The 17,795-nt window shown below is 62.7% G+C and overlaps 1 protein-coding gene across 1 annotated transcript in view; it reads left to right on the forward strand.

Moving 5' to 3' along the window:
* Nucleotides 1-5,644: 5,644 nt before the first annotated feature.
* Nucleotides 5,645-17,795, forward strand: part of MMP17 (matrix metallopeptidase 17) — a 19,218-nt gene continuing 7,067 nt past the window's right edge. The window contains exons 1-7 of the mRNA XM_019668923.1: nucleotides 5,645-5,884; nucleotides 12,970-13,102; nucleotides 13,810-13,936; nucleotides 14,290-14,573; nucleotides 15,380-15,556; nucleotides 16,657-16,747; nucleotides 16,881-17,003. Coding sequence (XP_019524468.1) covers nucleotides 5,648-5,884; nucleotides 12,970-13,102; nucleotides 13,810-13,936; nucleotides 14,290-14,573; nucleotides 15,380-15,556; nucleotides 16,657-16,747; nucleotides 16,881-17,003 — 1,172 coding nt within the window. The 5' untranslated portion in view covers nucleotides 5,645-5,647. The remainder of the gene's footprint in view (nucleotides 5,885-12,969; nucleotides 13,103-13,809; nucleotides 13,937-14,289; nucleotides 14,574-15,379; nucleotides 15,557-16,656; nucleotides 16,748-16,880; nucleotides 17,004-17,795) is intronic.

A 17,795-nucleotide genomic window follows, 5' to 3' on the forward strand; every position in this document is an offset into this window, starting at 1 on the left:
CAACTTGGGTCAGTGAAGCAACATCCTCCACAACTAGTTTGAAGAACAAAACGACAGCAACTTGTCTGTTCCCCTTCCCCCAATTCCCCAGCACTGTTTCCATCCCCCCAATTCCCCAATAAAAATCTTAAAAAAAAAAAAAAGAACACCTCAGAACGTACCTTTTTCAGCTGTGTGACCTTGGAGTGCCTGTGTTTGAGCGTGTGGTCGGCATGAAGGACGGGAGCATGGCCCACGTGGCCTCGGTAACACACGGGTCAGACATGGCCATGCGGCGTCCCTGGCAGACGCCTGGGGGCACCCTGTCCCTCTGCGAGCCTGCCGTCTGAGCATGGCGTCCGTCAAGGGCTGCAGCCAGGAAGTGAAACGTACAGAGGAAGTGTCTGTTGACTTTAATAAGCCCAGGTGTTCACATTAGTTCCTTTTCCCATTATTTGTAATGAATTTGTTCAGAATGAGCCCCCTGGGATGAGGACACAGTGGGCTGTTCTGGAGAAATCGTGACGATGCCCAGGTGTCTGGCTGGGGCTTCACCGCCATGGAGTCGGGCACGGCGGGGCGGGAGGAGAAGCGTGGGGTTTGGGACACAGCTGCCGGCTGTGGCTCCCCCGCCGGGATGTCCAGTGAAGAGGTGGTGCCAGGGGACCCCGGCCAGAGCGCGGCCCGCAGCGGCCTTGGGTCGGCAGCGTGTCGCTGGTAACGGGGCACCCAGACTGATGAAGGCCAGCTGGGGACAACACGTGCAGAGCAGAGAGAAGGACCAGGACCTGTCTAAGGCAGAACAGCAAGACCCCCGCCTCGAGAAGGGACCGCAGGGAACAGATGAGGACGAGCTGGCAGATGGCGAAACTGCTGGCAGGGAAGACCAGCCGGTGAGGCGAGAGCCGGGGCTCTGTACAGAGGGCGAGCAGGAGGCGCCTGAGGGGGTGACAGGGACAGAGACCCACGGGAAGCAATGAGGGTAGCGGCCAGAAGGACGGTAGTGGGGGTGCCTGTGTCCTGGGCATCCGTCCCAAAGCACCACCAACGGGGGCTGGAGACAACAGGGTGTTGTCACCTCCGTTCTGGAGGCCAGGGGGCCAAGACCCTGGTGTCGCAGGGCTGGGTCCTCTGGGGACTCACTGCCCCTGATGCCCCAGCTGCCATGCCACCGGCCCCCTCCTCTTTGTCCCCTTCTCTCCCCAGGATACTGATTATTGTCAGGGCCCCCTGGGTGACCCAGGATGGGCTGATCTCCAGGTCCTCAGATTTAATCCCATCTGTAGGACCCTTACCCTCCGTGAGTTCAGGTCCTCAGGCTCTGGTGGACGTGAAGTCGGGGGGGACACCATTCACCCCGCCGCAGGGACTGTCAGGAGCATTCTTCGTCTCCCAGGAGGCACAGCCCCATCGGGTGTAAAGAGAACCAGACCCGGCAGCCACGCCAGGGGCTTCCCAGGGCCCCACCAGGCTGTCGCACTCATGTTGCTCCTCTCGTGCGTGTGATGGGGACACGTGACAGGAGCTGTGTCACTAAGTCTAGGCATGCTGCTCCGAGAAGTTGGAAGCGAACACCACGGGACACTCTGTGTCAGCTCAGCTGCACCGCCACCATGCTGCACGGACGCGGGTGCAGCTCAGTCGCCTTCCAAGCACTGCGCGTGGCGGTCAGGCAGCGAGGCCCAGGGGCAGCGGTCAGCCTGGCTCTCGCGAGCTCTGTGGCCGGCCCACCTGCGACCCCTGCGTGGCTTCCTCCCTCGCCGTCAACGTGCACAGTTCAGTGGTTCCTCCTGTAGTCAGAGTGCAGCCACCTCCATCGAGTTCCAGAACATTCTCGTCACCCCATAACGAACCACACGCTCGTCACCCATTGCCCCTTCTCCCCCAGCCCCTGGCCACCAATTGTCTGCTTCCTGTCTGTGGGTTTGTTCTTGGGGACAGTTCTATAAACGGAGCCCTCAGGGCAGAGCTGGCGGCTGCTTTTCCACACAGTGTTTGCAAGGCTCTTCACCGCGCGGCGAGCACCCGGACTCCCTTTTTAGGGCTGAATGATACTCCACTGGATGGGTATGCCACATTGTGCTCATCCACTCTCTTCAGTGGGGGACACCGGGTTGTCTCCACTTTGGGCCATTGGGACTCATGCTTCTGTAGACACTCAGGTAAGTTGTATGGACACAGGTTTTCAGTTTCGGTCCCTTTTAGCTGGGGAGCCACTTGGCGCCTGCACGTGGGACGCAGGCAGAGAGGACGCACGGGGTTTGGTCTGTATGCCCTGAGATCAGGCCCCGAGCACAGGAATTTGACAAGCCTGTGGGGAGTAGAGGTGGGGGCATGCACTCTTTCGGCACCTGTACCCTAGCTTTCCTCTGGAGAGGCGCCCCTCCCACACTCAGCCCGCGTGGGAGGTCAGCCCGGAGCAGTCAGGCCACCTCTTCTGGGAGAATGCAGCCCAGAGCGGGGAGCAAAGCCCAGAAAGGAGGCTGAGCCCAGGGTGCTCGGACCCCCAATCCATGTGCTGGGTCCTGACCCCAGGACCTTGGGGTGTGGCTGCATTTGGAGATGGGCCTTCACAGAAATGATTAAGGTAAAATGGGGCCACCGGGGTACCCTAACCCCATATGATTAGGGTCTTCATAAGAAGAGGAGGTCAGGACACAGACACCCCCAGAGGGACAACCGTGAGGACATGGCCATCCACACGCCGAGGAGAGAGGCCTCAGAGGGAACCAGCCCTGCCCACACCTGGATCTCAGGCTCCCCCACTCCAGGACTGGGGACAGTAAGTGTCTGGTTTAAGCCGCCCTTCTGTGGCATTTGTCACGCAGCCCAGCTAACTGACACAGTATCTACCGCCAGATGCCAACACAAACATCCCCAGTGTGATGACACAAAACCGCCCTCACTTATCCAGATTGTCTCTCCCTGCTCCACTGACAGGGCTCAGCAGGGCAGTTATCAGGGTCCCTGCAGCTGCCCCGGATGGTGGCTGGGGCTGTGCCACCTCCAAGGTTCCTCACGCATGAGGTGGCCCTGCGCTGGGGAGACGCCGAGGCCCAGCTAGACCAGCGGGGTCCTCGAGAAAGGGAGAGTGGAAGGCAGGCGAGGCTGGATCGAGGGGCTCAGAAGACATGATGCATACATGTGTGTGTACATGTGGGGAGTATAAAAATAGAATTGTTTGTGAGTTTTTTCTGCCTTCTTTCTCATAACTTGTTTTTTCACTCAGCAATGTCTGCATAGCCTGTTGGTACGTCTGAATGTAGCCCATGCTTTCTTTTTTTTTTTTAGTCCATTCTTTCTGACTTCAATGCCATGTCCGTCTCCTGGGTTTACCCACTGTGGTCCATCCAGGGAGCCACCAGCCTGCACAGCACCCTGTGGGCTTAGAAAACGGGCCCGTTTCTCCAGTGGGACATGACCCCACTCCAGGAGTCACAGATGGGCCAACAGGTGCAGGTGGGACTCCCACGCTCACCCAGCTCCTTGACGACAGCCAGTCTGTCCACTGGCCCTGGTGTAGCTGGTGAGGGCTGGATGCACATTTGGGCAGTTCCTGTTTGTTTTTACCATCCCATTCTGCATTAGCCTTCTTCTGAAAAAATGGGAGTGTTTTTCGAGGGCAGACACCATGAATGGTGGGCCATCGAAAATGCGCATTTCAAATTTTAATAGCTGCTCCCCAGGGAGGCTGTACCAGCTGGCACTCCCTGAAGTGGCACCGGAGTCCTCACTCCCCACACCCTCCTGGGCACATGATGCTACACGCCTTCTTCAGCATTGCCCAGATGGGTGAAAAGTGGCCTCTCGTCTCTGCTTGGATTCTGGCCACATTCAAATGCCAGCATTCAGTGGCAGGCTTGAACTGAAAACAGCAGCCGTGGTGCCACACAGCCCCGTCCATGAAGTGACTCATCCCCTCACATCCTTGGTTCCACGTTGTTCACCAGCTGTCATCTCTCTGGGGAGAGCCTGTCTGTAGGCTCTTCCTATGCTTGTGACCCTAGGACACTGTCACAAGCCACCACTCGTCACAAGGCTTCCTACAGCCCCTCGGCCAGTGTTCTCTCTCCGAGTCCTCAGATGCTGGGCAGAACTCTTACACAGTGGGGTCGACCGCTCACGCGTCTGTTCTGAGCCCCTTGATCCAGCCTCGCCTGCCACCACTCTCCCTTACTCAGACTTCGGCACCTCCTTTGCTCTCACCGTGGTCAGTGCAGGCAGCTCACTCACTTCCATCCCCCAGCCACGTGGCTGGTTCAGGGATGGACGCATGAGCCACATCATGGAGTGACGGGACAGTGGCTTGAGAAAGTCTGTCTGCAGCTGAGCCTGCTGAGCTGGATGTCGGGCGTAGGTGCCCTGTGCCGCCTTCGCTGCCATCTGGAGAGATCTTGCCTGAGGATGAAGCCCACACAGAGATGGAGAGAGAAAAACCGTATTCTGATCTCATCCTTGTGCGCCTTGATCCAGGCTTGCCTGACATCGGTCTGCTCTGAGATGCCCCACTTCAATGAGCCCATACATGTCCCTTCCTGGACTCGGATGCGCTGGTGGAAAATTCGGGATGTGCCCGTGAAGGGTCCCAGGGATGCTACGGAAGACTCGCTCCCCGTGGTCTCGGTCTGCCAGATGGTCTCCTGAATTAGGGGCAGCACCCCCAGAAGGCCGGGAGGCCCTGGAAGTCACAGGGGAGGATGGTGAGCTGGGGATTCTGCCTGGAACCCGTCCCTCAGCCCCGCAGACTGGGGGACGTGGGTTCAGTGGAAGTGCCTGGGCCTCAGTTGCCCTGTCTGTAGAATCGGACTTCAATCCCGACATACCAGCTAAGACTAAGAGAGTGAGGGGCAGTGGACGGGGAGCAGTTGTATGTAGCCAGGCAGGCACAGACAGCCAGCGTAAGGTGTGGAGGCGTCTGCCTTTGAGCCTCGCAGCCACCCCCCATGCCCTGCCCAAGACCTTTTGGCTCCGTGACCTCCTGCAAGTTATTTAATTTCTCTGGGCCTCAGTTTCCTCGTTTGAAATGAGAATAATACAATAGCTTCTATCCCATAAGATGTTATGAGAAGGAATGAGATTATATGTGGGAGGCGCAGAGCATGTGCCCTGCACACACTAACCCTCAACAAGTCAGCTATTAACATTTTTCCTCCCCAAACCCACAGTGACCACAGACCCCTGGCCCTGGCTGACCTCCCGCCCTCAGACTCGTGCTCCTGACGGTGCCCCAGCCCCTCCCACGCTCTCACCCCGGCCCCTGCCACCACTCACTCCCACCCAGCCCCCACCCGCTTCCTACTGCGGTGCACGGGCTCCACCAAGCGTCCGCCGGGCGCTGCGGCTGCGGGGCCGAGTCCCCAGCAGTGACCGCCAATCCGAGCTCCTGCGCGGGGTCCGCGTGCGCACACCGGTGGGAGCCGGGGTCAGCCCCCCGGGGGTGCGACCGGGACCACCGGACTCTGCACCCACCAGCCCGCTCGCCTGGCTGTCTGCGACCGTCTGGGGACACTGGGCAAGCGCCTTCCCTACGGCGACCGTAGCCCCGGTCCCCCGGTGGACTCGCGCGGCGGGCGTTGGTGGGGGTCTCAGCATCCCCGCGGGGCGCGGGGCGCTGGCCCTTTAAGGAGGCGGGCGGGGCGCGCTGTCGAGGTCATTAGCATGTATTAGCATGCCCCGCCCCGCCGCTGGGTGGCTCAGTCCGCCGGCAGCCGCGCGCGGGGCGCTCCGGGCGCGGGGACGTCCACGCCGCGCCGCCCTCCCTGTGAGCGCGATGCCCGGCCCGCCGCGCCCCCGGGCCCGGGTCCCGCTGCTGCTGTTGCTGCTGCCGCCGCTGCTGCTCGCTCTGGCGGCCCGCGGGAGCTGCGCCGCGCCCGCGCCCAGCGCCGAGGACCTCAGCCTGGGGGTGGTGAGTGCGCGGCGCCGGGTCGCGTGCGGGGGGACCCCATCAGGGCGCCCTGGACCTATTTCCTGGGCAGGACCGCTGAGGCGCGGCCGTGGGCTGAGTGCCTGGCGCGCGCGCACGCGGGGCTGGGGAAGAGGCGCCGGGTCCCTTTCGGACCCGTGCGCTCGGAGCGGCTGTAGCCGCAGGAGCCCGCGGAGGCGGGGGGGTCGCCTGACCGGAGCCCCCGTCCCCGGCTTGGAGCGGCCCCGAAGGGGGACCCCAGGCGGGTGGGACAGCAGTCGCGGCCGCCCGAGGCAGTGCGCCCCGCGTGCGTCCCCAGGGGAGGGGCGGGGGGAGGGGCGCGCACTCACAGCGGAGGAAAGGCTGGGGCTGCGGAGCGTGGGGGCCCGGGACGCCGGTGGTTCTCGAGTTTGCTCCGCTGAAGGTGTTGGGGAGTAAGGGAGCCGGCCCCCAGCCTCCCCTGGGCATGCATGGATCTCGGTCCTGTCCCCCCTCCCTTTCCACCGACCAGGGTGGCCAGCCTTGCCTGCCTCCCCTCCCCCGTGACCCTGTCCTGAGCGTGATGGGGTCCCCCTTTCATTCCGAGGCTCGGACGCAAGCCCGAGCGCCCCCGTCCCCCAACGCCAGCTGTCCCACTGATTTAGGAGCTGTCCTGGGGGTGGCAGCAGTGGCCTCTTCCCACAACCCCTCCCCCCGTTCCGCCCGCCGGCTTGAAGCCGCCTCTGAACCTGGAAGATTTAGATCGGACTTTGTGGGTTTGCCACCCCCAGGCCTGGAAGCCAGGCGAGGGCGCGAGGGGGCCTGTGGATGAAGCCGATGCCCTCTGAGGCTTCCGCCCCTGCAGCTGCCTTCGCTGCGCTCAGACGCAGGAGCCCGGGGCCCGGGGCCTCGCCTCCCCGCCCTGCGCACAGCTCACGTCCCCGGCAGTGGGTGCTGGCGGGCCCCTCTCCCAACGACATTGGCATTCGGAGCTTAGGTGGATTTCAGGGAGGAAGCATTTGAGTGGCATCCGCAGCCCGGCTGTTGGCAGGACTTGGCCACAGGTTCTGGATGGGAAGCAGGCTCCAGCCACCACCGCCCGGCCACCAGAGTTCTGGAAGCCACCAGGGAGGACACAGCCACCGTCCCTGCAGCCAGACGTTTGAGGGACCCCACCACCAGCTTCCTCCCAGCCAAACTACGTCTGAAACTGGGTGCTTTATCCACCGCCTCCGGGACCCTTTGTGGCTGGGGGTTGCCCGGATCCCTTCCTGGGGTGCACACTCTAGGGGCGTCGTGTCTCCAGGTCTGGGCTGAGTTTCAGTAGAACCCAGGCCCCCCCACCTTCCAGCTCCCAGGCTGGCCCGGAGGGCTCGTGGGGTCCTGCCCGCACAGGCAACGGGTGGCGCTCCAGCCCAGCCAAGTTCGTTCACCGGACCCAGTGTCGCTCTGAAGTTTCTCTCGCTGCCTGCGGGGAGAGGGCAGTCAGACCCACTACCCCGACTGGGGGCCCCCGCGCCTCCTCCCTGCCCCGCACCCACGGGGTCACCCGGCCCGCACCCTGTGGGATGCACAGGGCGGGGGACACAGCTCCCCAGCCTGGAGCCCGGAGACAGCAGGGCCGTGGCATCCGGCCCAGTGGGGCGAGCACAGGATACTGCCCTTGCCCAGAGAGCCCCCACGCCAGGAAGGCTGGGCCCCCCGCCTGGTGCGGGAGAAGCCTTCCTGCCTCTGGCCCCTAGTTTGTGAGCAGAGAGCGGCCTCTGGTGGCTGTCGAGGGAATGACACCCCAGAGTCTGAGACCCCGTGCAGGAAGGCTGCGAGACAGGCCAGGATTTGCGGGGGAAGGGGCACTCCTTTTGGCCCCTCTGCAGACCGCCCTGGGAACCCACTAACTGGACACTCAAGCCTGTGGCCGCCAGTGAGGAGAAGGGCCCCTTTGTAAGTGTGGCCCAGCTTCAGCCAGACAGAGCTGAGCCCAGTGGGTCGTGAGCAGTGGCTGGTCCCCGGGAGAGGCTCCCCCAACCCCCAGCCCGGCCCAGCCCACCCCCGCTTTAGCTCGAGAACAAAGCACCGGATTGAGGCCTGCTGTGCCTGGGGAATGGTGGGCTGTCAGGCCCGGTGGAGTGGGACAAAAGAGAAAGCACGCTGTGCCCTCCTGGGGCTGTCGCTGAGCGCTGGGCCAAGTTTGTCATTATTTCATTTCTGAGTAGGTAATACCCAGAGCAGACTATTCAGGGGACGTACAGCTCCCCATTCTCCTCCGATCGATTCCCAACAATCCTTCCAGAAGTGGTCTGGGTGCCTAAAAGGACACGGGGACCTTGGCCCGTCGTTTTTACGGATGACACCACCTGCTGCCACTGGCATGTGCCTGCTGTTTTCACTTTGCAGTCTGTCCAGAAAACAGTCCATATCGGGATGAGGACGTCGCCATGGGGGGTGTCGCCGTCAGCCCGCCCCGTGACATTTCGCTGCATGGATGTCACATCCTTTAGCCGCGCATGGTCACGGATGTGCTGACTGCTCCTAATATTTTGCTGTGGCCCCAGAAGCACTGCCAGAACCTGCTGGTCACAGGGCCCAGGCCCTGCCCAAGGCCTGGGGACAGGCCTGATGTGACGTGTTGCGTGTTGGCAGATTTTCTACCCTGTCTCTAAAGTTTCTGCTCCCGGCAACAAAGTCTGAGTTCCCACCTCGCACCGTACGGCATGTGGGCAGGACTTTGCTCTCTGACACCCACACAGGTAGCAGTGGTTTGGAGCTGAGATTGTGTGTGAGGGTGGCCAGGACAAGAGCACCCTCAATGGCCCAGGCAGCAGGCCCCAGGGACTGGGCAGAGACTATGGTGGCAGGTGGAAACCAGGACGCCTCTGGGAGCACATATGAGCGCCATGTCCCCCTCCTGGGGCATGGGGTGGAAGGGGTGACAGCGAGCTGTGGGCCCTCCGTGGGCTCAGGACCGTGTCACAGACATGGTGGGGGGCCAGGAATGCCCTCACAGGTGCTGCAGTGGAGAAACAGCCACACGCCTTCAGCCCAAGCCAGGAAGCAGGGAGGGTTAACCTCAGAGGAGGGGACATGTCCCTCTCCTCCCAGGGCCCCTCTGCACATCCCGTCTGTCCCCGGGGAGCATCCCAGGCGCCTGCATTTAAATGAGAGGGTCCAAAGACCCTGGCCCACTCCCCACCCCACCCCCCACCCCAGACACATGTCAGCAAGTGAGTTCAGGCTCTGGGCTTTGGGCCAGCTCTGAACCACTGAGAAGTCTTTGTGTGGCAGCCACTATGGCCTGGGCAGGACTGTGCTGGACGCCTGTGGTTGAGCCGGGAGGGGACACAGTCCCCTTTCCCAGTGTGGGTCCCGCTGCTGCTCACCAGCCTGTGACCTAAGCACTGGGCCTCAGTCTGCCGGACTGTGGAATGGGGCCGTGAGAACAGGGCAGTGGGATGTTAACTGGTGATGCCCCTGAAGGGCTCGCAGCAGCATCTGGCAGGAAGTGGGGGGGGCAGGCTGAGGACCTGGGGGTTCGGTGGTGTTCTCTGACGCAGTGCAGTCCTCAGGGACTCCAAGGGTGCTTGAACAGCTGTGATTTTTGTCTCTTTGTTAATGAGACCTGGGCTTCTGGAGCGATGCTGCAGGCCACACGTGAAGGGTGACACATCTGTCACACATTAGCTGAGAGCCACTGGTCCGCTCCCCGGCACCGTCCAGCTCTCAGAGGGACAGACAGAGCCGTCTAGGCGGGTCGCAGAGCTGCCCGCCTGCTTCTCCCACCTCTCCCTCCCTACTCCAACACCTCATCCCTTTCTGCCCCCTGAACCTCCCAGGCTGGCCCTGCCTCGGGGCCTTTGCACAAGCTGCTGGGCATCCCTCAGGTCTCTGCCCAGTGTCACCCCCAGGGCCGTCTTCCCTGAGCACCCAGCTAAGGAGCCCTCCACCCGGCTCAGTTCCCCTCATAGCACCGCGGTTACGGGAATAGGCCCTGAAGCCAGATGGCCAAGGTTTGGTGTGTGATGAGGGGCAGGTGTCTTAACCATTCTGTGCCTCGGTGTCCTTGTCTCTAAAATGAGGATAATAGCACCCAGCTCATAAGATTAATTCAGCAGTTACTGAGCGCCTACTGTGTGCCAGGCATGAAAGGACACCGAGGACCTATGCCGCTGACCTCAGGCAGCTTCCCTGCATAGTGCTGTGATCCGGAGCAGGTTGGGGAACGGAAGGTGCCCCACAACGGTTAGCTGCCAGACCACTCATTGTAATTATCACTCGTGTGTGATGCAGTCACCGTCCATTCACTCATTTCCACGTCTGCTTGTTTATCGTGGGTCTCCCTGTGGAAGGTTGGCAGGGTGGGGTCTCCCCAGGTTTTTGCAGTCCCTTCCCCACCCCATGCCTGGCACAGCGAACCCTCAGTAAAGGTGTGTCTGATGGACAGACGACGGACTGTCCCAGGGGGCATCTGGGAGCGTCCCCCTGGGAAAGATGCTGCGATGTGGGGATCAACCCCACTGCCACAGCCCCCCTAGTCAGCCCCCAAGAAAGAAAGGACCCACCAGCCGACGCCCACCAGCTGGTTCCCCTGCAGGGCCTTGGAGGCTGGAGTGCTGTGACCTTGGGGCTCAGTTTCCTCTTCTGTGCAGTGGGGTGAATGCTAATGACACCTGCCCCCCACCAGGCTGGTGGGGTCCAATTAGAGAATGTGAAGGGGGGTGCTGACAGTTCAGCGATCTGTCCCCAAAACCCAAGCCAGGGCCAGCCCCAGGCACCACGGTGGCCCCCACCTGGCACCAGGGGACAGCGTATGTCCCGGGACAGCTGACTTCATTGGGGTCCTGCTCCCATATGCCTCCCCTTCTCTGCCTCTAAATGGGGACAACAGTGGCCGGGCTGTGGGCCTTGGGGAGGGAAGGCTGCATGAGACATGCACACAGTAAGCCGTCTTGTTTACCAGCGTGGTGACGCATCACAGCGCGGCCCTCCCCAGCCCACCGTCCAACCCACCAGCATTGCCTGGGCCTGGAGCCAGGACTGGGGCTGCAGGAAAACAGACCAGGTGCGTGCAGCCTGGCGACCTGTGGGCACGGCGACGGTTAGACCAGCAAGTGCTGCTCCGGGGGCGGCCGCGGCACTCCCCGTGAATGAACCAAAAGTCGCCAAGGGTGCTTTGTAGCGCCCAGAACAGACGCACATGGTGCCCACCAGTGACAAACGTAAAACCGGGGCCATGGGGAGGCCTGGAGAATGCTGGCGGTGACCGCGTCTGCGTCTGCGGGGTGCCTGCAGCCTGGCGTCTGCTCCCAGGCCTGTTTCCACATCTGCTACCTGCAGGGTCCTTGGAAGGGGGCGTCTACTTGACTGTAGGGACAGCCCAGCGGTGGGGCGGCCGCTGCGTATTGGGCGCCCCTGGGCCCCTGCCGGCGGCCCCGCCCCCTCCCCCTGCCTTCTGGAAGGTTCAGCCCTGCCCTCCCCAGCGCTGCCTGTTGCCCTGGAGACGCGGTCGCTGTGGCGACGGCGCCGGGAGGTCGGGTGGGTGCGTGGGAAGCATCTGGGCCAGCCCTGTTGTCCCACCTCGTTGGACACCCCCCAACCACTCCCACCCCTGCTCCGCTCCCCAACCCACCCCACCCCATCCTGCCGTGGCCCCACCATGGGGGGCGGGAGTGCATGTATCCTGGGGGGTCAGGGCTGGGGCGCAGGAGGCTTGGGGGCTTTAGCAGCGTTCGGCCCTGCAGGCACCACAGCCTTACAGTCGGCTTCTCACCTGGGCTTCTGTTCCTTTGGAGGCTAACACCCCCCTCTCCCGCCCCCTTAGCCTCCTCTGGCGTTTCAAAATGTATTAACTACCAGGAAAAAAAATGTAAACCCCAACCATGTGGCAATTTGCCTGTGCCCCTGGAGATTGGTATGAGCTGGCACGCTGGTGGGGCGGGCTGTCTCAGATGCCCCTCCCCAGTGCCCTCCGCTGAAGGTGGCTGGGCTGGGGTCCATGGGCTCTGCAGGCCCTCCTCAATCCACCTGAGGGGTGTCCACCTGAGGGCCGAGGCTGCCAGCACCCTTCCACACCCCCAGACCCTCCGGGGGCTTGTCCTGCTGTCAGGTGTGTCCTTGGGACTTTCCCCGTGAGCTGGGGAGTTGTTCCGATGTGCTCTCCAGCCAGAAGCCGACCACTCCACCACTGCAGGGCCTCGGGGGTCGTGGGAGGGCGTGGGTGAGGAGAAGAGGCTGGCTTTGTGATGCTCATGTCCCAGGGCCCACGGGGGCGGGGGGGAGGGGGGACACTGAGGCCAGACACTCAGACCTGCAGCTGAAACCTGTTTTTCAACGTTGTCAAACGGTTAGAAACCATCTGAAGTGCTCTGGAGGCCTCAAGGAAACGTGTGTGGCCGCCTGGCCAGGCTGCCAGAGCCTGGGGGAGCAGGTCCTCTGTGACCCCCACGGAGCCCTGTGGGGCTGGGGTGGGGGCTGCTCAGTGCACACACCCAGCTACCATCACAGCTTATGGGCAGGACTCGGGGCGTTCTCCCACGGTGCACGATTGTACCCTCACATCCACAGACAGCGAAACAGCCCAGAGGGGTTGAGTGGCTTGCTTCAGGGGCCCAGCAAGGAGGCATTTGAACCCGGGCAGCCTGGCTCCCGAGTCTGGGCTCATAGCCACCGTGCCTGCTCTGCTCGTGACCGGGTTCTTAAATCCAGGGTCTGAGTCCATTGCCCTTCTCTGTGGGTTTCAGGCCTTGGGTCCTAGACTGCTGCCTCACGGGTCAGTTCAGGGCCTGAATTTGGCACTTGCCACGTTTAATAACCTTTTTGTGAATTTGCATTTCTTAGCGTCCTCTGGGCATTTTGCTGTCTCAGGAGTGAGGGAGGATATTGCTGTCATGAGCAGTTGCACAGGTTGTGCACTGTTCAAGCTCACCTCCTCCAAGGGGCATCAAGTTTATTAAGACCCTTCTCCCGGAGCCACCTGTGAAGTAACTTAAGGAAGGGGCAAGCGGTGCCTTGTGGGCTCAGGAGGGGCTGGGGTTGGGGTGGTGTTGATTGGGACACAGGGCCCTTCTGGTGGGCCGAGCCCCGCCTCTACCCCCCACTCTGCTCTCTGCCCGCAGGACTGGCTGAGCAGGTTCGGCTACCTGCCCCCGCCGGACCCCACAACGGGGCAGCTGCAGGCACCAGAAGAACTGTCCAAGGCCATTGCAGCCATGCAGCGGTTTGGGGGCCTGGAGGCCACCGGAGTCCTGGGTCAGTCCTTCAAGGGAGACGGGTGCTCCCCAGGCCCGACCTCCCGAAGCCTGGCTTCTTTTACTTCCATCCCTTTGAGGCCCCCCAGCCAACCCGTGGGGCATGGGGGGACGGGTCTCCTGTCTCGGGCAGGACCAAGGATTCCCGCCATGTGGGAGCCCCTCGCCTCCCTCAGGTGTGAGCACAGCAGAGGCGAGTGTGTACCAGCTGTGCCACACTGTATGGCAAGGGCTTAAACTCAGTGCCCACGTGGGCCAGGCGGCCCGCCAGGCCTGCTGATTCTTGTCCTGTGGGAGTGCCAGCCCTGTGCTGCCCAGACTCCCAGCTTTCCAAGAGAAACCAGACATCTGGGGGAGGAGGTATGTGAGCACCCCACTTTCTGCGCGTTGGCAAGGAGTTCCAATTTTCTAAAGGCCTTCTTCAGGCCCGGCTGATGGAGACACATCTGTCCCCAGGCTTCTGAAGGGGAGACACGCGTGTGTCGCTTGAAATGCAGGAAGAGTTGGCAGCACTAGTCCCCATGGGGGCCCTGCCCCGAGTTAGTAAATGCTTTGAGCGGCCCTGTCATCCCCCATAACTGGAGGCCGGGGCCTCATCCCCACCAGACCTGATGCAGGAGCCAGAGGGACAGCCTTTGGGGCTCCTGGGGACCCCAGGTCGGGGGTGAGCTGGGCCTGGCTCCTGACCCTCGCCCACCCTCCCCACAGACCAGGCCACCTTGGCACTGATGAAAACCCCACGCTGCTCCCTCCCTGACCTCCCTGCGGCCCCAGCTCGAAGGAGGCGCCAGGCTCCGGCCCCCACCAAGTGGAGCAAGAGGAATCTGTCATGGAGGTGGGCGGCAGGGCACCAGGGCCTCCCCGGAAAGTCCCAGTGTCCCCTCTGCTCTGGGACCAGAAGTCCAAGATCCAAGTGTCATAGGGCTGGGTCCTCCCAAGCTCTGAGGGAGTGTCTGTCCCCAGCGGCCCTGTTGCTCCAGTCCCTCCCACGGCCGCCTCCTTTCCAGTCCGTGTGCCCTTTTCTTTCTCATATGAGGATGCTAATCCTTACCGTAGTCACATCTGCAAACCCCATTTCCCTGTAGGGCTCCACTGCCCAGCCCTGGGGAAGCCAGTCCAGGGAGACCCTGCGGGCGGGGCGGGGGGGGTGGACCCCAGCCTGTGCGGTGACCCGGCGCCGCCTCCTAGGGTCCGCACCTTCCCGCGGGACTCGCCCCTGGGCCGCGACACGGTGCGAGCGCTCATGCACTACGCGCTCAAGGTCTGGAGCGACATCACGCCCCTGAATTTCCACGAGGTGGCGGGCAGCCGCGCCGACATCCAGATCGACTTCTCCGCCGCCGACCACAACGACCGCTACCCCTTCGACGGCCCGGGAGGCGCGGTGGCCCACGCCTTCCTCCCTGGTGACCACCACACCGCCGGGGACACCCACTTCGACGACGACGAGGCCTGGACCTTCCGCTCCTCAGGTGCGTCCGGGCTGAGTGTGAGTCTCTGGGGACCCTGCATGACCCAGGGGCCCCGACAGACCCCGTGGGGTTACAGGGAGCCACACCGACCCCGTGAAGATGGGGAAGCCACCAAAGCTCACTAGGACCCAAGCCCCGTGCACACCAGCAGCTCAGGAGGACCGCTGGGCAGTCCTAGCTCAGCCGGCCACACCCACCCGTCTCTCGGGGGGGACAGCCTGCCCTAGGGTCTTGGATGGGCTTACAGGACCAGGAGGATGGGGAACACGGCTCCATGGGTCTCCCCTGACTGGCTGAGCCGGGCTTGTCCTCGTCCTGGTCTCAGCTTCCAGGCAGGCATGGAAGCTACGAGGCCTCGGCAGGCCTTGGTACGACTTCTGACAAGGCCACAGGCCCCCCGGTTCCAGGGGGACCAGGGCAGAGCCACGTGGCACAGGGTGTGGATGTGGGTGATGAGGTGGGGCCCCATGAAGCTAGTGCCCACGCTGACCTGTGGAACTGGGCTGTCTGCAATGACGGGGGCCCAGGCCCATCCCGTGGGGCCTGGGGAATCCCTTCAGTGCTGTGGGGCACAGGGACCCTACACTGGCCCCTGGAACTTGGGGTGCAGAAGGCTGGCAAGGCCTGATAGTTACCATGTGGCCGGCACAGGAAAAGCTGCCACCCCCACTGAGGGTGGAGCGTGGAGCCAGGGAGGACCGAGGCCCCTACCCACCCCATAGGCCCACGGGGGCGGGGGGCGGGCGAGGGCAGACAAGCCCTGAGGGAGCACAGCACCCGGGCTCACTGGCTCCCCGTGTCCCCAGATGCCCACGGCATGGACCTGTTCGCGGTGGCCGTCCACGAGTTTGGCCACGCCATTGGGCTGGGCCATGTGGCGGCCCCGCGCTCGGTCATGCAGCCCTACTACCATGGCCCTGTGGGTGACCCACTGCACTACGGGCTGCCCTACGAGGACCGCGTACGCGTCTGGCAACTGTACGGTGAGTCCTCCCCGAAGCCAGCTCGGTGGCCCAAGGATGGGTCCCCAGCACGCAGTCCCACGGGAAGGGTTCCTCTATCTTTTCACCCCACACGCTCAGCGTCCAGCGCCCTGCCTGGCACACACTGCTCACGTGCGTGCAGTGAACACGCAGCTTCTGTGGGCGGGGGACCCAGACCTCCCCCAGAGCCTCCGCCCCAAGCAGGACTTCACGTCTAACCCCCAAGTGGTCTCCGGTGTGACAGCTGGCATCCATGGGGTCCCAGGCCCCGCACAGGTCTCGTGTGTTAACTCGTCCAGTCCTGGCAGCCTGTGAGGGAGGGGTTGCTGTCCCCACTTACAATGGGAGAGCTGAGGGGGGATGACCCGATGGCCAGGTGGAGCCGGTCCCAGCCTCTCTGCTGGGGACACATCAGGAAATACGGCGGAGCTGGGCCCAGGCTGTGATGACGTCTCCCCCGTCCACCCTGCCTGTCTGCTCCATGTCACCTTCCGGCACCGCCCCCACCCCCAGCCCTGCCAGCGTCCCTGGCGCCTAACGCCCTCTGACATCTGGATTTTCTGTGGTGAAATTTACCGTCTTAACCACTTTAAAGTGTACAACTCAGCGACACGTGCAGTCAGTGGTTCCAGGACTGTGTCATCACCGCCCCTGCCACAACAGACCCCATCCCCACTCCCCAGCCCCCGCCACCGCTCTGGACGGTTCCTGTAACTGGGATCACACCATGTGTAGCCTTGTGTGCCTGGCCTCTTCCATGGAGCCTCCGTGTCATAGCGTGTGTCAGCGCTTTGTCCCTTTTCACGGCAGAATGGCTTGATTTCCCCGTTGATGGACATTTGGGTCGTCTCCACCTTTGGGCCACTGTGAATAGTGTGAACATGTGTGTACAAGTTTCTGTGTGAACACACGGGTAACTTGTGAGGCCCGTGTCCACCTCGTCGCTGGCTGCGGCCTGGGAGCCTGGCCTGCCCCGCTCGTGTGGAGGGGGGTCCGCACGGCCTGTCTGCCCTCAGTTCTGCCCTGGGGGCCCAGGTAGGGTGGGGAGATTTGGAGGGAGGCAGGCGCGCGAGTTCCATGCAGCCACCTTATCTCCACAGGCGTGCGGGAGTCCGTGTCCCCCACGGCACAGCCAGACACCGAGGAGCCCCCCCTCCTGCCGGAGCCCCCCAACAATCGGTCCAGCACACCGTAAGCCGCGGGCCCCTGTTCCCACACTGCAGCCAGCACTGCCCCCAACAGTGTCCTGAGCTCCAGGCTTTTCGGAGAAAAGCATGGCTCTGGGCTGAGCCCTGCGTGATGCTTTGTTTCCTAAACCCCTCAGATGGCGTGGGCACAGCTGCTCTCCCAGCCTGGCTGTGCAGAGGGTCATGCCGAGCGTGATTTCCTCTCAGCCTTTGCCCCAGTCACCTGCCGCTGCCTCCACCTCCCCCACCCTGCCTGCCCCGTAACATGAGAAGCTGGAAGACTCTTGGCTCACGAGTGCCGACCCCACAGCAGGAGCTGGTCTCTGCCCCACGGTGGACGGGACGTTATCACTGGTGGCTCGGAACACAGGGGCCCGCCAGGCACCCCCCAACCCTGGTGGCCTGTGCAGGAGACAGGAGTCTGCCCGCCTGTTAGCCCCGAGCTGCAGAGGTCCCTTCAGCGAGCCCTTTGCCTAAATCAGAGCCGCCTGCTCTCACGAGGCAGATGCCACAGAATCTGTAGAAGGCGGTCCCTGCCCCCCCCATCCCTCCCACACACACACACTAACTGCTTGCCGTGTCTCCATGCCACCTTCATGGGCACACAACACACTAAACACAGGCACGTATTCAGGCTTACCTGGCTTTACCTGGCTTAGCTTTTGTCTTCAGCATGGTCTTACACTCGCCTCATTTAGCTGGATGTCACGAATTTCCATTCATGTTGGAAGATGTTGCTCTGACCTTTTTTCTTCGTCTCACCCGTTGGATACGCAACGTGTGGGAATGGTGTGCCACCCCAAAGGCGCTGAGAGCGCCCACAGTGAGCAGGCCGTCGTCCTGCTGCCTCCCAAGCCCTGCCCTTCCAGAGACGCGCACACGCCCGTGACCCAAGTCCAGTGGGCACACCATGTGCTGGATTCTTGCCCGCAGGCGCCCTGCTGTGTTCCAAGCTTTGCGTCAGGCGGGCAGGCACAGGTCTCCGTGCCTGGCCTTCCACTGTCGCCATCACATTGCCTGCGTCCTGTCCAGGGCAGAGCTGCAGATCGGCA

This window comes from Hipposideros armiger, unplaced genomic scaffold, assembly GCF_001890085.2.
Source record: "Hipposideros armiger isolate ML-2016 unplaced genomic scaffold, ASM189008v1 scaffold_544, whole genome shotgun sequence".
Lineage (NCBI taxonomy): Eukaryota > Metazoa > Chordata > Mammalia > Chiroptera > Hipposideridae > Hipposideros > Hipposideros armiger.